At 47.8% G+C, this 13,732-nt stretch overlaps 1 protein-coding gene across 1 annotated transcript; it reads right to left on the reverse strand.

Moving 5' to 3' along the window:
• Positions 1-7,322: 7,322 nt before the first annotated feature.
• mex3a (mex-3 RNA binding family member A) lies at positions 7,323-13,330 on the reverse strand. The gene is made up of 3 exons (XM_034528965.1): positions 13,241-13,330; positions 12,258-13,112; positions 7,323-9,155 (listed from the first exon to the last, which is right to left on the reverse strand). Exons 2-3 carry the CDS (start codon positions 12,676-12,678, stop codon positions 8,014-8,016), a joined length of 1,563 nt encoding a protein of 520 aa, XP_034384856.1. The 5' UTR covers positions 12,679-13,112; positions 13,241-13,330; the 3' UTR covers positions 7,323-8,013.
• Between the last annotated feature and the right edge of the window lie 402 nt (positions 13,331-13,732).

Raw genomic sequence — 13,732 nt, forward strand, 5'->3', positions numbered from 1 at the left:
TAATGTCCACTGTTTAATAACAATCTAACATTATAGTTGCTAAAATATGAAGAGTCGTCATCAAAGGATCAATTGAGCCATAACGGAGAACAAGAAAGCAATCGTGTCAATTGGAGATCATTTCATTTTTGTTTTATTAGAAACATTTACAATACATCTTGAATCTTGGAAAAATAACAAAGAACCAGAACTAACATGGCGCAGATACAATAATAATAATAATAATAAAAATGTCCCCAAAAATGTAATTCACAAAAAAAACATGTGCTATAACAAATAAACCTGCAATACGAATGCCTTGTGAGGGCACGGCGTACTGTAACAGAGTTCAAAGACTTGTTTTTATTCTTTTATTTTATTTTCCATCCATCAGAGTTGACGGCCGGCCACATCGGCATCCCTCTTTCACTGTTCACAGAGAAACCAGAAACTAACGCCAGCTGCTGCTGGCCCGAACACTAACGCACTACGACCACTATAGACCGGTATGAAGCACCGCTATGTGCTGAACATGTGGAAACGCTACCAAAGACAAGCTGTCGGACTGTATGACCCCCTTTGGGAAGGCTGCGAGCGTCACCAGCGAGCGCCACGTCCCCGTCCTCCACGCCGGGGCCTGAAGTGGACTCTTTGTCTGGCTCCGTGTCGGCTTCCCAAAGAGACTCCCAACTATGAAAATCTACAGAGGAGGAACGGCGCTACAGGGCGCCGCCGGCCCGGCGCCGCTCCCCCCGTCTAAGTGACCATACAACATACATGCAAGCTAGTACGGTAATGAACCTGTTGTGTATATGTGTGCGTCTAGTTACATAGATCTACTACACGGCGCGCCGCCGTCCTCCTAGGGGCCTCCGCTCCATTTGCACACTTCGCCTAATGAACGATTAGGGGAAAGTCTCTCGTGAAGGCTTCCTGTAAGCTGATTACGCTCCGTCGCTATGGATACCAAACTGTCCGAGTAGAAAACGTACCAATCAAAGTGTGGCGCGTGGCCCCCATTGGCGGGAGGGCCACGGCCGCCTCGTCCACTCCGAGCAGTCGTGACGTGTTTTATAGGTTTGATAAGTAAAAGCGAGTTTAGATTACAGAGGAAATGAGTTATGCGTTTCAGTCAGTAACATGGGTTAGTGGGGGGGGGGGGGGGGGGGGGGGGGGGGGGGGGTTACAGCACTGCACAAAGAATGCTGATGCAGGAAAAATATAGAATTGAGGCACAAAATTGATGCTCTGTGACTAAAATATCTCCAAATTCTAAAAAATATTATATTATTTTCTGTAATTATTCCATTGTGAATGCACTGGTGTTAAAGTCGTGCACGCCTGAAGTTAACATTTCAGTTATGGGGAACTCGAGTCGAGCGTCCATAACTTTCATAAATAAAACTTCTAAACTTCTGTTCTCATTTGACTTATTAGTAGAAACTGACCTCCCTGTGTTTAGAAATATATTAACTTCTTGTCATTTTAATTAAAAAACAAAATGTCTCGAGGTTACTCATAAATATGTTGCTTCATTTTTTTTTTTTTTTACTTTTCATAAATAACATCCAGATACTGACTTTTTTTTTTTTCCTCTGCTTTCTATGAAATAATAACCCATGTTAGCAAAATAGATTTGAGAAACTGTAATATGTTTTTTTTTTTTTTTTTTCATTTTAAGTTACTTTCTATAAATGTATGTGGAAGAACTCAAATATAGTCTACGTCGCAAATTCCTTCCAAAAAACAAACAAAAACTTAAAGCTCACCTGTAAATTGACAAAACAATAAGCATAAGGAGTGCATTGAGTCGAGTGGTCTTTTTTTTAAGTTTTTTTTGTTTTACATTCAAATGCATTTCTTTCTCAATGTGGATTTGGACAAGTTGGTACAATTGCTTAAGTGCATCCATTGAAAATAAGGATTTCCTATCACTCCTTAAAAAGGGATTCTACATAAATGCATAAAGACCTTTTCATATCAAGAGAAGAAAAACATCAAGTTTCTACCATTACTATAATAGTAAGCTTAATACAATATTGTAAATAATACTAACAAGAACTTAATCCAATGTCTCTGAGTCACCCCGCCCCACTGAAGTGTTTCATTCTGGGTGAGTTGGACAAATGAAACTTACACCGTAGCATATTCTTAAGAATCATAATTAAACTTTATGTGTCACTAAGTTAAACTACACGGTAAATATATGATTTTAAACCGATGTTCACTTTAAGGTCGTAAAGCTTTTTTTAAATAAACTTCAGGTATCAGGCTGATGAATTCTTTAAGCGATCGTAACTTCTTTTCTCATAAATCTTACCTACTGTACTATATTTGACTAACATGCAGTTAAACTTGAGGACAGTCGACGGCTCCTTCAAGGGACCCGGCGGCTTCGCTCACTGAGGGTCTCCTCTGGCTCGTCAACTACTTCTCTTCTTCTTTCCTTTCTCAAATCACGTGGGCGCTTTGTCGGGAAGATTGACGTGTTTTCTCCCATCAGCCAAACCATGAAATCAGAAGAGAAGGGACTCAGAAGGACCTGTAAGTGCCAGGATGTGCTTTAAGCTGGTCTCTTTGGGGAGAAGTCTGTTAGCGGCGCCTCTGTAGTGTTAAATTAATCGTACAACACTGGAACATGATATGCCTTCAGTCCACAGCCTCTAAGACTTGTGGGTAAACCAGGTGAATTGTGTTCATGCTAAAATAAGTTAAGTGATAAGTCCTCCTCGTGTGTTGTTCTTTGGCTATGTCTGACCTTTTGTTCCTCCTCCTAGAAACAATAGAAACAATAACAAGTATGGAGCCGTGGAGTCAGAACCGCATCGCCCGGTGAACGGGACCCTCTGACCCCCCCCCCCCCCCCCCCCCCCCCCACCCTGTGATCTGATTGATATTCAACGTAAAACAAATAATAAGAACAATTAAGACCCTGATGAACGAGAACATGTACTTATCCTGAAACTGTTACGAAGTCATTATATCTGGGTTTTTCTTTTTTTTACACTGGCATGAATCCATAATTAATTTTGAGCATATATGAGACATAAATGGTATTAATCCTAATAATTAAGGTTGATTGCTGAATAGAATATTATTTAAAGAACTGACTAAGCAGGCTCCTCTGTTTATTGTCCCAGTATAGTCCTATTATTGCTTTTCATCCTAATATACATAGAAACAGATGTATTCATTTGGGATTATTACACATACTATTCATTCCAGTTTGTATTTGAGATATTGGATGTATACATCAGCGGCTTCATAAAGGATATTCATTATTACAGTTTATAGTAGTGTCTGGTTAATTTCTTATCTATATATTTGGATGGAATACTAGGTTTATCAGTTTAAATAATATTTCTTAAAATGTATGGATCTATCTAATATACTATTATAGTCAAAAAGGATGATGGGACGCATATATAAAAGATTTACTCTCCCTAAAACTCATTTTGAATTCCATATGCTAAAACATTAACGATGACACCCTCAGCGTGTAAAGATAATAAAAAACGCACTTTAAGCCTGGATGTTCATAACGGACACACACACTGTATTTACATCGTTGTTCAGAGTGCGTTCCCATAAAGCACAATACTCATTAACTCATACAGCGTCTTCATTGAACCAGTGCAAAGCTCCACCGAGTCATCAGCAGTGACTAAAAGGACCAGAGGCCTCCCAAATTACCACGAGTACTACTTCAGTATGAACAAGAACCACCATAATACAAACAAAATGATAGGGAATCCTTATGTGCATGTCTTTCTATGAAAAAGTATTTCACCATCAGCGGTCGGTTTGGTATTAATCAAAATGTTCTGTAATAAGGTGCTTTACTCTATATTTGAAGTAAAGTGTTTTAAGAGCCTAATTTCCTGAATCCCTCTAATCCCCACCGAGCAGTTTGATTCACATTCTTTTCTCCAAAAATAAGTATTTTAAAGGTTGTTGTGGGGGTGCTATCAAAGGCCAAGTTGCTACCTTGTATGCCAAAGCAATGGCAATCTGAGAATACAAAATATTAAGGCAGAAAACAAAATAACAAAAATACTAAGTTCGGAGGCCTTGAATTTGCCGACGCACTGTGCACTCCCTCTTTATTCCCTCGTCCGCTGGATCAGTCTTTATTCCTACGTACAAGTCTTTATTCCCTCGGCAGTCTTTAGTCCCTCGTCAGAGTCTTTAGTCCCTCGTCAGAGTCTTTAGTCCCTCGTCAGTCTTTATTCCCTCGTCAGTCTTTATTCCCTCGTCAGTCTTTATTCCCTCGGCAGTCTTTAGTCCCTCGTCAGAGTCTTTATTCTTTATTCCCTCGTCAGAGTCTTTATTCCCTCGTCAGAGTCTTTATTCTTTATTCCCTCGTCAGAGTCTTTATTCCCTCGGCAGTCTTTATTCCCTCGTCAGAGTCTTTATTCCCTCGTCAGAGTCTTTATTCCCTCGGCAGTCTTTAGTCCCTCGTCAGAGTCTTTATTCTTTATTCCCTCGTCAGAGTCTTTATTCCCTCGTCAGAGTCTTTATTCTTTATTCCCTCGTCAGAGTCTTTATTCCCTCGGCAGTCTTTAGTCCCTCGTCAGAGTCTTTATTCTTTATTCCCTCGTCAGAGTCTTTATTCCCTCGTCAGAGTCTTTATTCTTTATTCCCTCGTCAGAGTCTTTATTCCCTCGGCAGTCTTTAGTCCCTCGTCAGAGTCTTTATTCTTTATTCCCTCGTCAGAGTCTTTATTCTTTATTCCCTCGTCAGAGTCTTTATTCCCTCGTCAGAGTCTTTATTCCCTCGTCAGTCTTTATTCCCTCGGCAGTCTTTAGTCCCTTGTCAGAGTCTTTATTGAGTCTTTATTCCCTCGTCAGAGTCTTTAGTCCCTCGTCAGAGTCTTTAGTCTTTATTCCCTCGTCAGAGTCTTTATTCCCTCGTCATCAGAGTCTTTATTAGTCTTTATTCCCTCGTCAGTCTTTATTAGTCTTTATTCCCTCGTCAGAGTCTTTATTCTTTAGTCCCTCGTCAGTCTTTATTCCCTCGTCATCAGAGTCTTTATTAGTCTTTATTCCCTCGTCAGAGTCTTTATTCCCTCGTCAGTCTTTATTCTTTAGTCCCTCGTCAGTCTTTATTCCTACGTCAGAGTCTTTATTCCCTCGTCAGAGTCTTTATTAGTCTTTATTCCCTCGTCAGAGTCTTTATTCTTTAGTCCCTCGTCAGTCTTTATTCCTACGTCAGAGTCTTTATTCCCTCGTCAGAGTCTTTATTCTTTATTCCTACGTCAGAGTCTTTATTCCCTCGTCAGAGTCTTTATTAGTCTTTATTCCCTCGTCAGAGTCTTTATTCTTTAGTCCCTCGTCAGTCTTTATTCCTACGTCAGAGTCTTTATTCCCTCGTCAGAGTCTTTATTCTTTATTCCCTCGTCAGAGTCTTTATTAGTCTTTATTCCCTCGTCAGTCTTTATTCCTACGTCAGTCTTTATTCTTTATTCCCTCGTCAGTCTTTATTCCTACGTCCGATAGATCTCAGGGCACTTTCTCTATTTTGTTCTTTTTTTGCTTTAGTGGCCCGTCTGCTTTATACGGTTTGTTTGTGTTTTTTCTTTGTAAGTAAAAAAAGAAAAAGGAAAAGGAAAAGGAAAAGGAGGGGCCTTTGTGTCCCGGAAGACACTCGCTGTAAATGCTGAATATGTTTTTGAGACAGAAGCCGAGTTGAGTCCAGAGACGTCCGGGTCCTGAATGTGACGACAGCTCTGCAGGACTCGGACGATCAATAAAATAAGATCCGCACGGTTTCTTTCTTTTTTGGGGAGCATACTTTTCTTTTTCTCCGGCAAAAACGAATCCCCCCACCCCCCCCCCACCCCACACCCCACACCCCTTCTCCACTGCTATCATTCAACAGCTTTAATCCCTACCCCCATCCGCTCTCCCCCGGCTGGGGCGAAGGCAGAGGGTGTGTAATTTGATTCAGCATGAGTGCTGGTTAAATGGGGCGTTTCCTCTGCTTTCCTGTCAATTACAATTGTCTGATTTCATTCTGGAAGCTCAAAGCGAGGGGGGGGGTTCTATTGGCTGAAGCCCGGGTGTCCATAGTGAAGGGGGCAGCTGCAGGATGTCCCATACAGTAGCGGCCTGACACGATCTGGCGCTGCCCCCCCCCCCAAATGTCAAGGCGGTGCTGTTGGGGGAGTGAAGCTCTTTCCTCAGTTCCATAATTAGGAACGGGTGCACAGCCACGTTACCGTTGGAAACAGGTAACGGGGGAATCCCCCGATGTCTGGAGAGCATTTATTTCTCCCCTCACAGGCGCTGCCACATTCAGCTAGTGTCTTTCAAATTGTGTGTGTGTGTGTGTGTGTTTTGGGACAAAAGAGGCCCCCTCTCCCCAGTAGGGATAGCTCGGAGGGGGGGAGGGGAAGGAGGGGGTCCTACTCGCCCAGCTGCATCCAGCCCCCACCGTGCCTGTGACGGTTGGGGCGGAGTGGGTAGGGGCTCGCTGCGGGACCCCGTCGCCCCCCTCATACAAGCTCCAGAGCCCCCCCAGCACGGTCCGCACCTGGACCGACCCATTTGCCTAATTGTCAATGAGTGGATCCAGGCCGTGTCCGAGCGCCGCTGCCGGGCCCAGACAATGCGCCGCTCGGAGAGGCAAAGCTAACGCTCAAACTGTAAGCAGGCGAGACATAAAAGCCCCTCCCAAAGAAAAGGGAGAAAGAAAAGGGGGCTAGGCGAGACCTCCAACTCGGGGTCACGGCTACAGTGTGCCACGAAACACCTGCTCCTGTACAGCTTTGCTAATTACAGGGGCGACAGCTGGCCCTCGGAGCTCAATGCCGTTGGGGAACGCGGAGGAAGGATTACTGATTTGGGACTCTGCATTTCACACCGTCAACTATTTCAAAATCGGAGTGCGTTGCCGATTCAGGAACCGCTGGACGGGTTCTACTCGGCTTCTGTCCGGCGTACCGATTCCCTCTTTATTTACAGTGCACACCTCGAGAGGTGCTTGTTGACCGGAGCGCTCGCTGCGTCGCCGCGTGGCCAGATGACCGCACGAGACAATGAAGGTGGCTTTGAAACAAGTCCATCGGGGAGACGGAGACCTGGCCAACTGGACCGATCCCAAATGAAATGCTCCGAGCCAACCGAGGAACCACACACACGCGTTTCAAGGCCCGGAGTCTTTCAACAAGCTGCCGCGACCGAGCTGCTGGAAAGACGTGTTTTACTGTGAATGAGGACACCAATAAAATGTAACCAATTACCATAAATAAATGATTTAATGTCCTGTTCATGTTCTTTTTTTTTTTTTTTTGCATCAATCCGGTTTGTAAGACTTTAAAGGTATAAGAATGAAATGGGGGGGGGGGGGGGGGGGTTCTTGTAAAGAGTACATGGCTTTGACTCGAACCAATCTATTCACATTTTCATTTTGCTAAAATTAATATCTGTTTTGGACCAATTAAATCAAACCACCATCACAGTAAAACTGAAAAAGGCTGAATTCACCTTCACATCAGCTCCCGAAATTTTAAGGTATGATTAAAAATCCTATTTTAGACCAAGATGATTGTAAGGTGCAATGACAAGTCTGTGTTTTTTTTACCTCTCCTTCTAATAACAACATTGACTTTCTGGGTCAGTCAGGTGCAGATTGGGTATCTCAACAATCATCTTCTTCCTTCCATATAAACCCACTTCATGGTAAAATAAAAAATTTGAATAATAAAATGTTCACATTACTGTCTACCTCTGCCTACACTGCGATTCATGAATGAAAAACAGCAGCAGTCAAAAAACTGAAAATGCAAGGTACTATACTTCTCTTATAAACAAAACTTTTATAAAATATATATGCATATATATATATAAAAGAAAAACTTAAAAATATTTCTTATACTTTTTAGTAAAGCAAGCAGTGCCTTCTAAAATATCTGCTTGATTGTTTGTAAATTTTCTGGAAAACAAAAATGTGTATTATAATAATAATCATAATAACAGTAAATAATTATTGAACAAACACTGACAGAACTAATGATAAAAACTGATGTTGTTTTTAAGAGAATATTCGGATGGCCTGAGTGACCTGGGTGTGGCACACTGGGCACTCGGGGTGGTTGAGCTCACAGATTCGGATGGCGCACTCCATGCAGAAGAGGTTGTGGCCACAGGGCACCAAGGCAGCCGTCACTTTGCTCTCAAAGCAGGTCATGCAGTCCCGCACAGTGATCGGTGGCGAGTCCGGCACTGGCAGGCGGCCCGGGAAACCCTCTCCGGCTGAGGTGGGCTCACTGTGGGCGCGGCGGGCCTGGGCGTGAGGGGAGCCGGACACGGACACGATGCTGGTGACTGACGAGTTGTTGTTGCTCCCGCCTCCGCAGGACTCGGACAGGCCGGGGGAGAGTCTGGTCAGCGGGAGCGGGAGGCCTCCGAAGCTCTTGGACCGCTGCTGGGCGTAGAAGGCCACCTGTTTGGGGTAGTCTGGGTCGCCCCAGCTCTGGGTGCCCTCCGATCCGAAATAAGAGCACGGCTTCTCCCCGGAGCTGGAGAAGTTGCTCTTGCTGTAGATCCCCACTCCCTCGCCTCCCCCTCCCACCATGGCGTCTGAGAAGTTCTGGCGGTAGCTGCTGGTGAGAGGCTTGCGCTGGCCCCCCTGCAGCCCCCACACCTGCTGTAGCCGGCTCTCCAGACCGCCGCCGCTGCCCACCGGGCTGCTGCCCCCGTTCGGCCCCAGACAGTCGTTCTCGTTGTTGTGGTCGTGCAGGCCTCCCGTTCGGAAGGCGATGTGCGCTTCGATCTCCTCGCGGGCCCTCTCGGCGTTGCTCGGCGACCCCGTGATCTCAAAGACGGGGTCGCGGTCTCGACTGGGGGTGACGATGTAAGTGCAGGTCTGCTGCTGGATGCGTTTGATGGTGGAGCCTTTCGGCCCCACGACCAGCCCCACGACACGGTATGGCACTCTCACCTGAATGGTGGTCTGACCCGGCAGCGGTGTGGGCGGGGAGCCGCTAAAGGACACTCCCAGCTTGTTGCGGGACGCCCGCAGCATGGAGAAGTGCTCCGCGGCGGAGATGATTTCCCGGCGGGCCAGTGCAACGTCCTCCTTCCGGCCGGTGATTAGGAACACGGGCTCCTCTCCTCTGACCGGGGTCTTGATGTAGGTGTTGGTCTTGGCCCGCAGGGCTTTGATCTTGCAACCTGCAGAGTCAACAACATACATTTTAAAATAAGTCGAATGCGGGCAAACAGAAAACCTTTCAAAATTCAGATTTAGTCCCCAATTAAGACCAATTAATGTGTTGCATGTTTTTACTGGCAAAGGACACACCGAGTGATTTATGCGGTTTCCAGCACTTAAGCATATGCACTTATTTATTAGTGCTAAATCCGACTCACTTCTTACTGAGCTCAGTAACAAGTGAGTGTTATATACATGTTATACATACAGTGTGTTATATACATGTTATACATACATGGATGTTGCAGACGTTTTAACCAGCACCGACGTGACGTAAGAGCCGCTTGACCTCACCTTGACCTCACGAGACAACACATATGCTTTGTTTTTGGGACATTCACTGCTGTACATCTGAACAGAGTGCAATAGTTTACTCTATTAACGGCTTCTAAAGGCAGAGTGTCACGGTGAGAGCGTGCAGGTTAATGTTATTGACGCCGTGATGGGACAGAACAGTACATCTGTGATTCTTTAGGAGGACTCTCAGGTACGTTTGAGGTCAAGAGGATCACAGTGGGACTCTGTTTATATTACACTCCATGGAGGATGCATCAGGCATTGCTCGGGTCGGTTTTCATTCAGAAATTCCAGCAGCTCCCTCATTACCGTTTATTGACGACTTACATCGGGGCCTTTTCTCGTGTCGGGCCGGCGTGTTGAAGAGGCCGGAGCCTTTCTTTGGACAACCGAGGGCGGGCGCCTACTCTGTGGACAAATCTGAGCTCATCTTACCAGACTCCAGGTGTCTCAGATCACATCATCACATTTCCCGTCTGAAAATCACAGCAGGGGGTATCAAAGGGTTCAGAGGCACCCTAAGGTGAAGACCAGCTCTAATGCTGCTCAATAGGCCCACTTGCTCCTCAGGGACCGGACACAAGGATAGTGACGCTCTAAGGGTTTAGCGTTGGTCATATCCAAAACCTAAAAACGCCCTTTGTGGCCACCGCCTTGAGTTGGGCTGACAGAGCTGTTCATGCCACGAGGGATCAAAGAGCGATTCCCAAATTCCTGTTTTCCTAGACGACATTGCACTTTTTAATTAGTCAAAATTAATGCCTCAATTAAAGAATTGCCTGTCAACAAAATAGGGCTGAAGATTAATGAATCGCTACCCGAGATTGAGGTCAGTGGAGACAAATGCACGTTGCAGCTATTGAACTGTGTTGCGAGCGTGAATGATAACAAAGCCCCCCCCCCCCCCCCCCCCACCCCACCCCCTGATCTGAGCAGAGAGGGGGGGGGGCGAACCAACGGCCGCCACTCTTAGCGTGGAGAAACATCCAGCCCGTCCTCCGTTTGTCAGGTTCAACCAGGCGGGCCGTGATGCGTACATAGAAGGGTACGCAGAGCCAAACATGAAGGGGGGCCCCGAATTAAAGGCAGCTCGTCTCAACACCCCCCCTAAAAATATCAACAGTCCTCAGTCAAGGCGGAAGGGCCCTCTATCTACACTCACCGGATCAACCCTCCGGCTGTCTTTGGTTACCCCATTAAAATTCAAAACTTACACTTCAGAGTAAAGAACAGGAGCCGCAATGGGAGACAAGGGGGCACTTAGCCACACAAGCTAAATCCACATCACCACAGCAGAAGCCAGAAAGAGCCGGTATTGGGGGGTTTTAAAGGGGAACCGGGAGCCATCTGAACCCCCTGGGATATTATTCGAGACCTGTTTGTTTTCGTTGATAAATCAGGATCTGCTGATGGTACCCCACCCGCCTGCCGTCTTTGTACTCCCAGTCCAGCCCCCCTGTTTCTCCCTCTCCTGACAGGCGACCATGTGGTATTGAGAGTGTGCAGTGAAGTGGGGCTCATGAGGAGCCCCTTGTGTTCAGCTCCAAGGCGTGACTCCCATTCAGCTTTTTAGATGCTTGTCCCAGTCCTTGTTTTTTGTTGTTGTTTTTTCTGCCCCCCCCCCCCCCCCTAGGTGCAGCCACACAAACACCAGCTGTAGGTCCATGCTTGTTAAATATGGGGCGTACATTCTGGATACAGTGAAGAAGAAAAACACCTGACAACGTTACTGCAAATAAGCACAAACAACAGGATATCCTGTTTGTGGTTGTTGTTGTTATTATTATTTTGTCTTTGTTTGTAAAAAAGGACCCCACCTCCTGGTGCAACTTCTCGCTGAGTCACCTTTTAATGCCATCGAGACCTAATGCCCCCCCCCCCCCCCCTAACCCCCCTTCACACCTTTGTTGACAGCTGCTGTCATTCAACTTCAGGTCTTTGTTCAATAATAAATAAATAAAAACTAACTGGAATAAGAAGAAGAAAAAACGTGCAGAATATGTAACGTGTGTTGGATTGAACTTCCCGTCATTTGAAATAAACACACACACACACACACACACACAAGTGGCCCACGCGTCTATTGTCCGGTGGCGTCACCGGGGCATAAACAACGAGCTGCAGGCGGCTGCAAAGAGGCACCGCGTCTCCTCCGCGGAGGCTCCAGTGGGCACATGTGGTGTCTTCAACCCGTCGAGTGGACGCGGAGCTCGGGGCCGCCGCTCGCCCGCCGCTCGGTGCCTGTTTTTGAACCGGCTGGCGCGTCTCAGACGACAAAGGAAGCAAGTGCTCTCCCCGGAGTGTGCGCGCGCGCGCGCGTGTGTGCGCTGACATTGATGGCGTGGATGTAGAATAATTCGCCCAGTAGAGGGGAGGGGGGGGGGGGGGGGGGGCTCCCGTGCCTCTGTGCACAAAAACACACACAATAAATAAACACAAAGCGGCGAGCGACTCGTGCGTGTTCGGAGGTTCACGATGAGACCCGAGAACTTGCTAGCAGGAGGAAAAAAAGTGGGAGGCTGATGTCTCGAGGGAGCACTAAAAAAACACACACACACGCGAGCGCACACACACACCACTCCCTTTTCTTTGTCAAATAACACCAGGTAACAGTTAGAGAACACACGCACACACACACACACACACACACGCAGGAAACCACGGAGGGGATAATGCAGCACTGTTGTGGGATAAAAGCACAAGTTCGGAGGGGTGCTGGTCGGTGGGGCCGGGGAGGGAGGGGGGTATGCGAGCCAGCGGTTTACCTTGTCTGCCCACTATCTCGGCCACATGTTCGGAGCTGGGCACCGGGACGCACTCCGTGATGTTGCAGCCTCGTCCCTTCGTCTCGCCCGAGGAGCTCTCGTACAGGGCGCACAACTTGCTCTTCCCTTGCAGGATGGCCGCGTCCCCGCCGCCGCCCCCGTTGTTCGTGTGGTTGTGGTGGTTGTTGTTATTGTTACTCCGGTCCTGCACTCCCGTTGTTGGGGCTCCGCCGCCGTCCTCGCCTTCCCCGAGCCCCAGCAGAGACAACTGGCCCAGCGCGACCCTGAGGGCACGGGAGTCGTCTTCCTCTTCGTCGGGCGGCACGAGGAGACCGTCGCCTCCGAAGCCGGAGCCGGCCAGATCCCCGGCAAAGCCCCCATTTTTCTCCATGATCCCTGCTAGAACCAGCAGGCTAGGCATGGCTAACAAAAGAGTGTGTGAGACAAAGACAGGGGAAAGAGACTGGAGAAACAGCACCCGTGCCGCCTCCTCCTCGCCCCCTCCTCCTCCCGATTCCCCCCTCTGCGCTAGCCCCTCCCATGGCCCGGCCCCCTCGCTCTCTCTCCGCCAGACCGCTCAGTACAGTAGTCTCTCTCCGAGCTCCGGGCGAACGGGACACAAGGCCGTCTGCGCGATGGATGGGGCGGGCGGTGCGTTGCTCCACCCAGTCTGGTTTACACGGCTCCGCTCCTCGCCGAGACAAAACGAGCCGCCCTCCCGTTGTACCATTCCGTCTCCGGTTCCCGAGCCCGTGGCATCCCGAGTCGAGCTGCTATAGAAAGGGGAGAGCTGTACCTCCCGTTCCCTCCCGTTACCGCAGACTCCTTCACGGAGACGAGAGCTCCGGTGCAGACCTGAAAGAGAAAGAAAACAAAAAATTCCAAAAAAAATCCAAAACCAATAACAAAAAAAAAAAAAAAAACGCCGCATTTTGGGCGACTTATGTAAGAACAGCCAACCGGGATGTAAACGGTTGCGTTACCGAAAAAGGTTCAAGTACGAGTGAGCACGTGGTCATCCGGCTGGAGAGATGATGTCAACTTTATCATTGAGAGACGCGAGCAGCTCGTGCTTCTTTAAGTGTGTGTGTGTGTGTGTGTGTGTGTGTGGGGGGGGGGGTCTGACATTATTCTGTTGGTGGTGGGGTGAAGGAGTTTGTGACATTGTTTTGTTGGTGTGTGTGGGGCAGGGTGTGGGGGGGGGGGGGGGTCCGCCCACCTCTATGGAGCCGTGCTTTGCGGCAGGTCATCGCGTTTTTGTCTCCGGCGCCGTTGCGCATGAGGATGTTATGTATAGGGGGGGGGGGGGGGGGGGCTGCATGCGAGAAAGGGAGTTGTCAGACAGGCGTTGCAGACCCGATGCAGCGGGGGAACATCAGAAAAGCACTCGCACATTTCCCGTTAAAAGCAGCAGCAGCAGCAGCAGCAGCAGCAGCAGCCCGGTGAACAAAGAGCCGCACATGGACTCCCCAAGA

This window comes from Cyclopterus lumpus, chromosome 25 (assembly GCF_009769545.1).
Source record: "Cyclopterus lumpus isolate fCycLum1 chromosome 25, fCycLum1.pri, whole genome shotgun sequence".
NCBI classification, from domain to species: domain Eukaryota; kingdom Metazoa; phylum Chordata; class Actinopteri; order Perciformes; family Cyclopteridae; genus Cyclopterus; species Cyclopterus lumpus.

Excerpts from the sequence above, each read along its gene's own strand:
- mex3a (XM_034528965.1), bottom strand. The coding sequence starts at position 12,678 with ATGCCTAGCCTGCTGGTTCTAGCAGGGATCATGGAGAAAAATGGGGGC. Across the intron at positions 9,156-12,257 it reads CGAGATAGTGGGCAGACAAG|GTTGCAAGATCAAAGCCCTG; the intron begins GTAAACCGCTGG and ends TTGACTCTGCAG.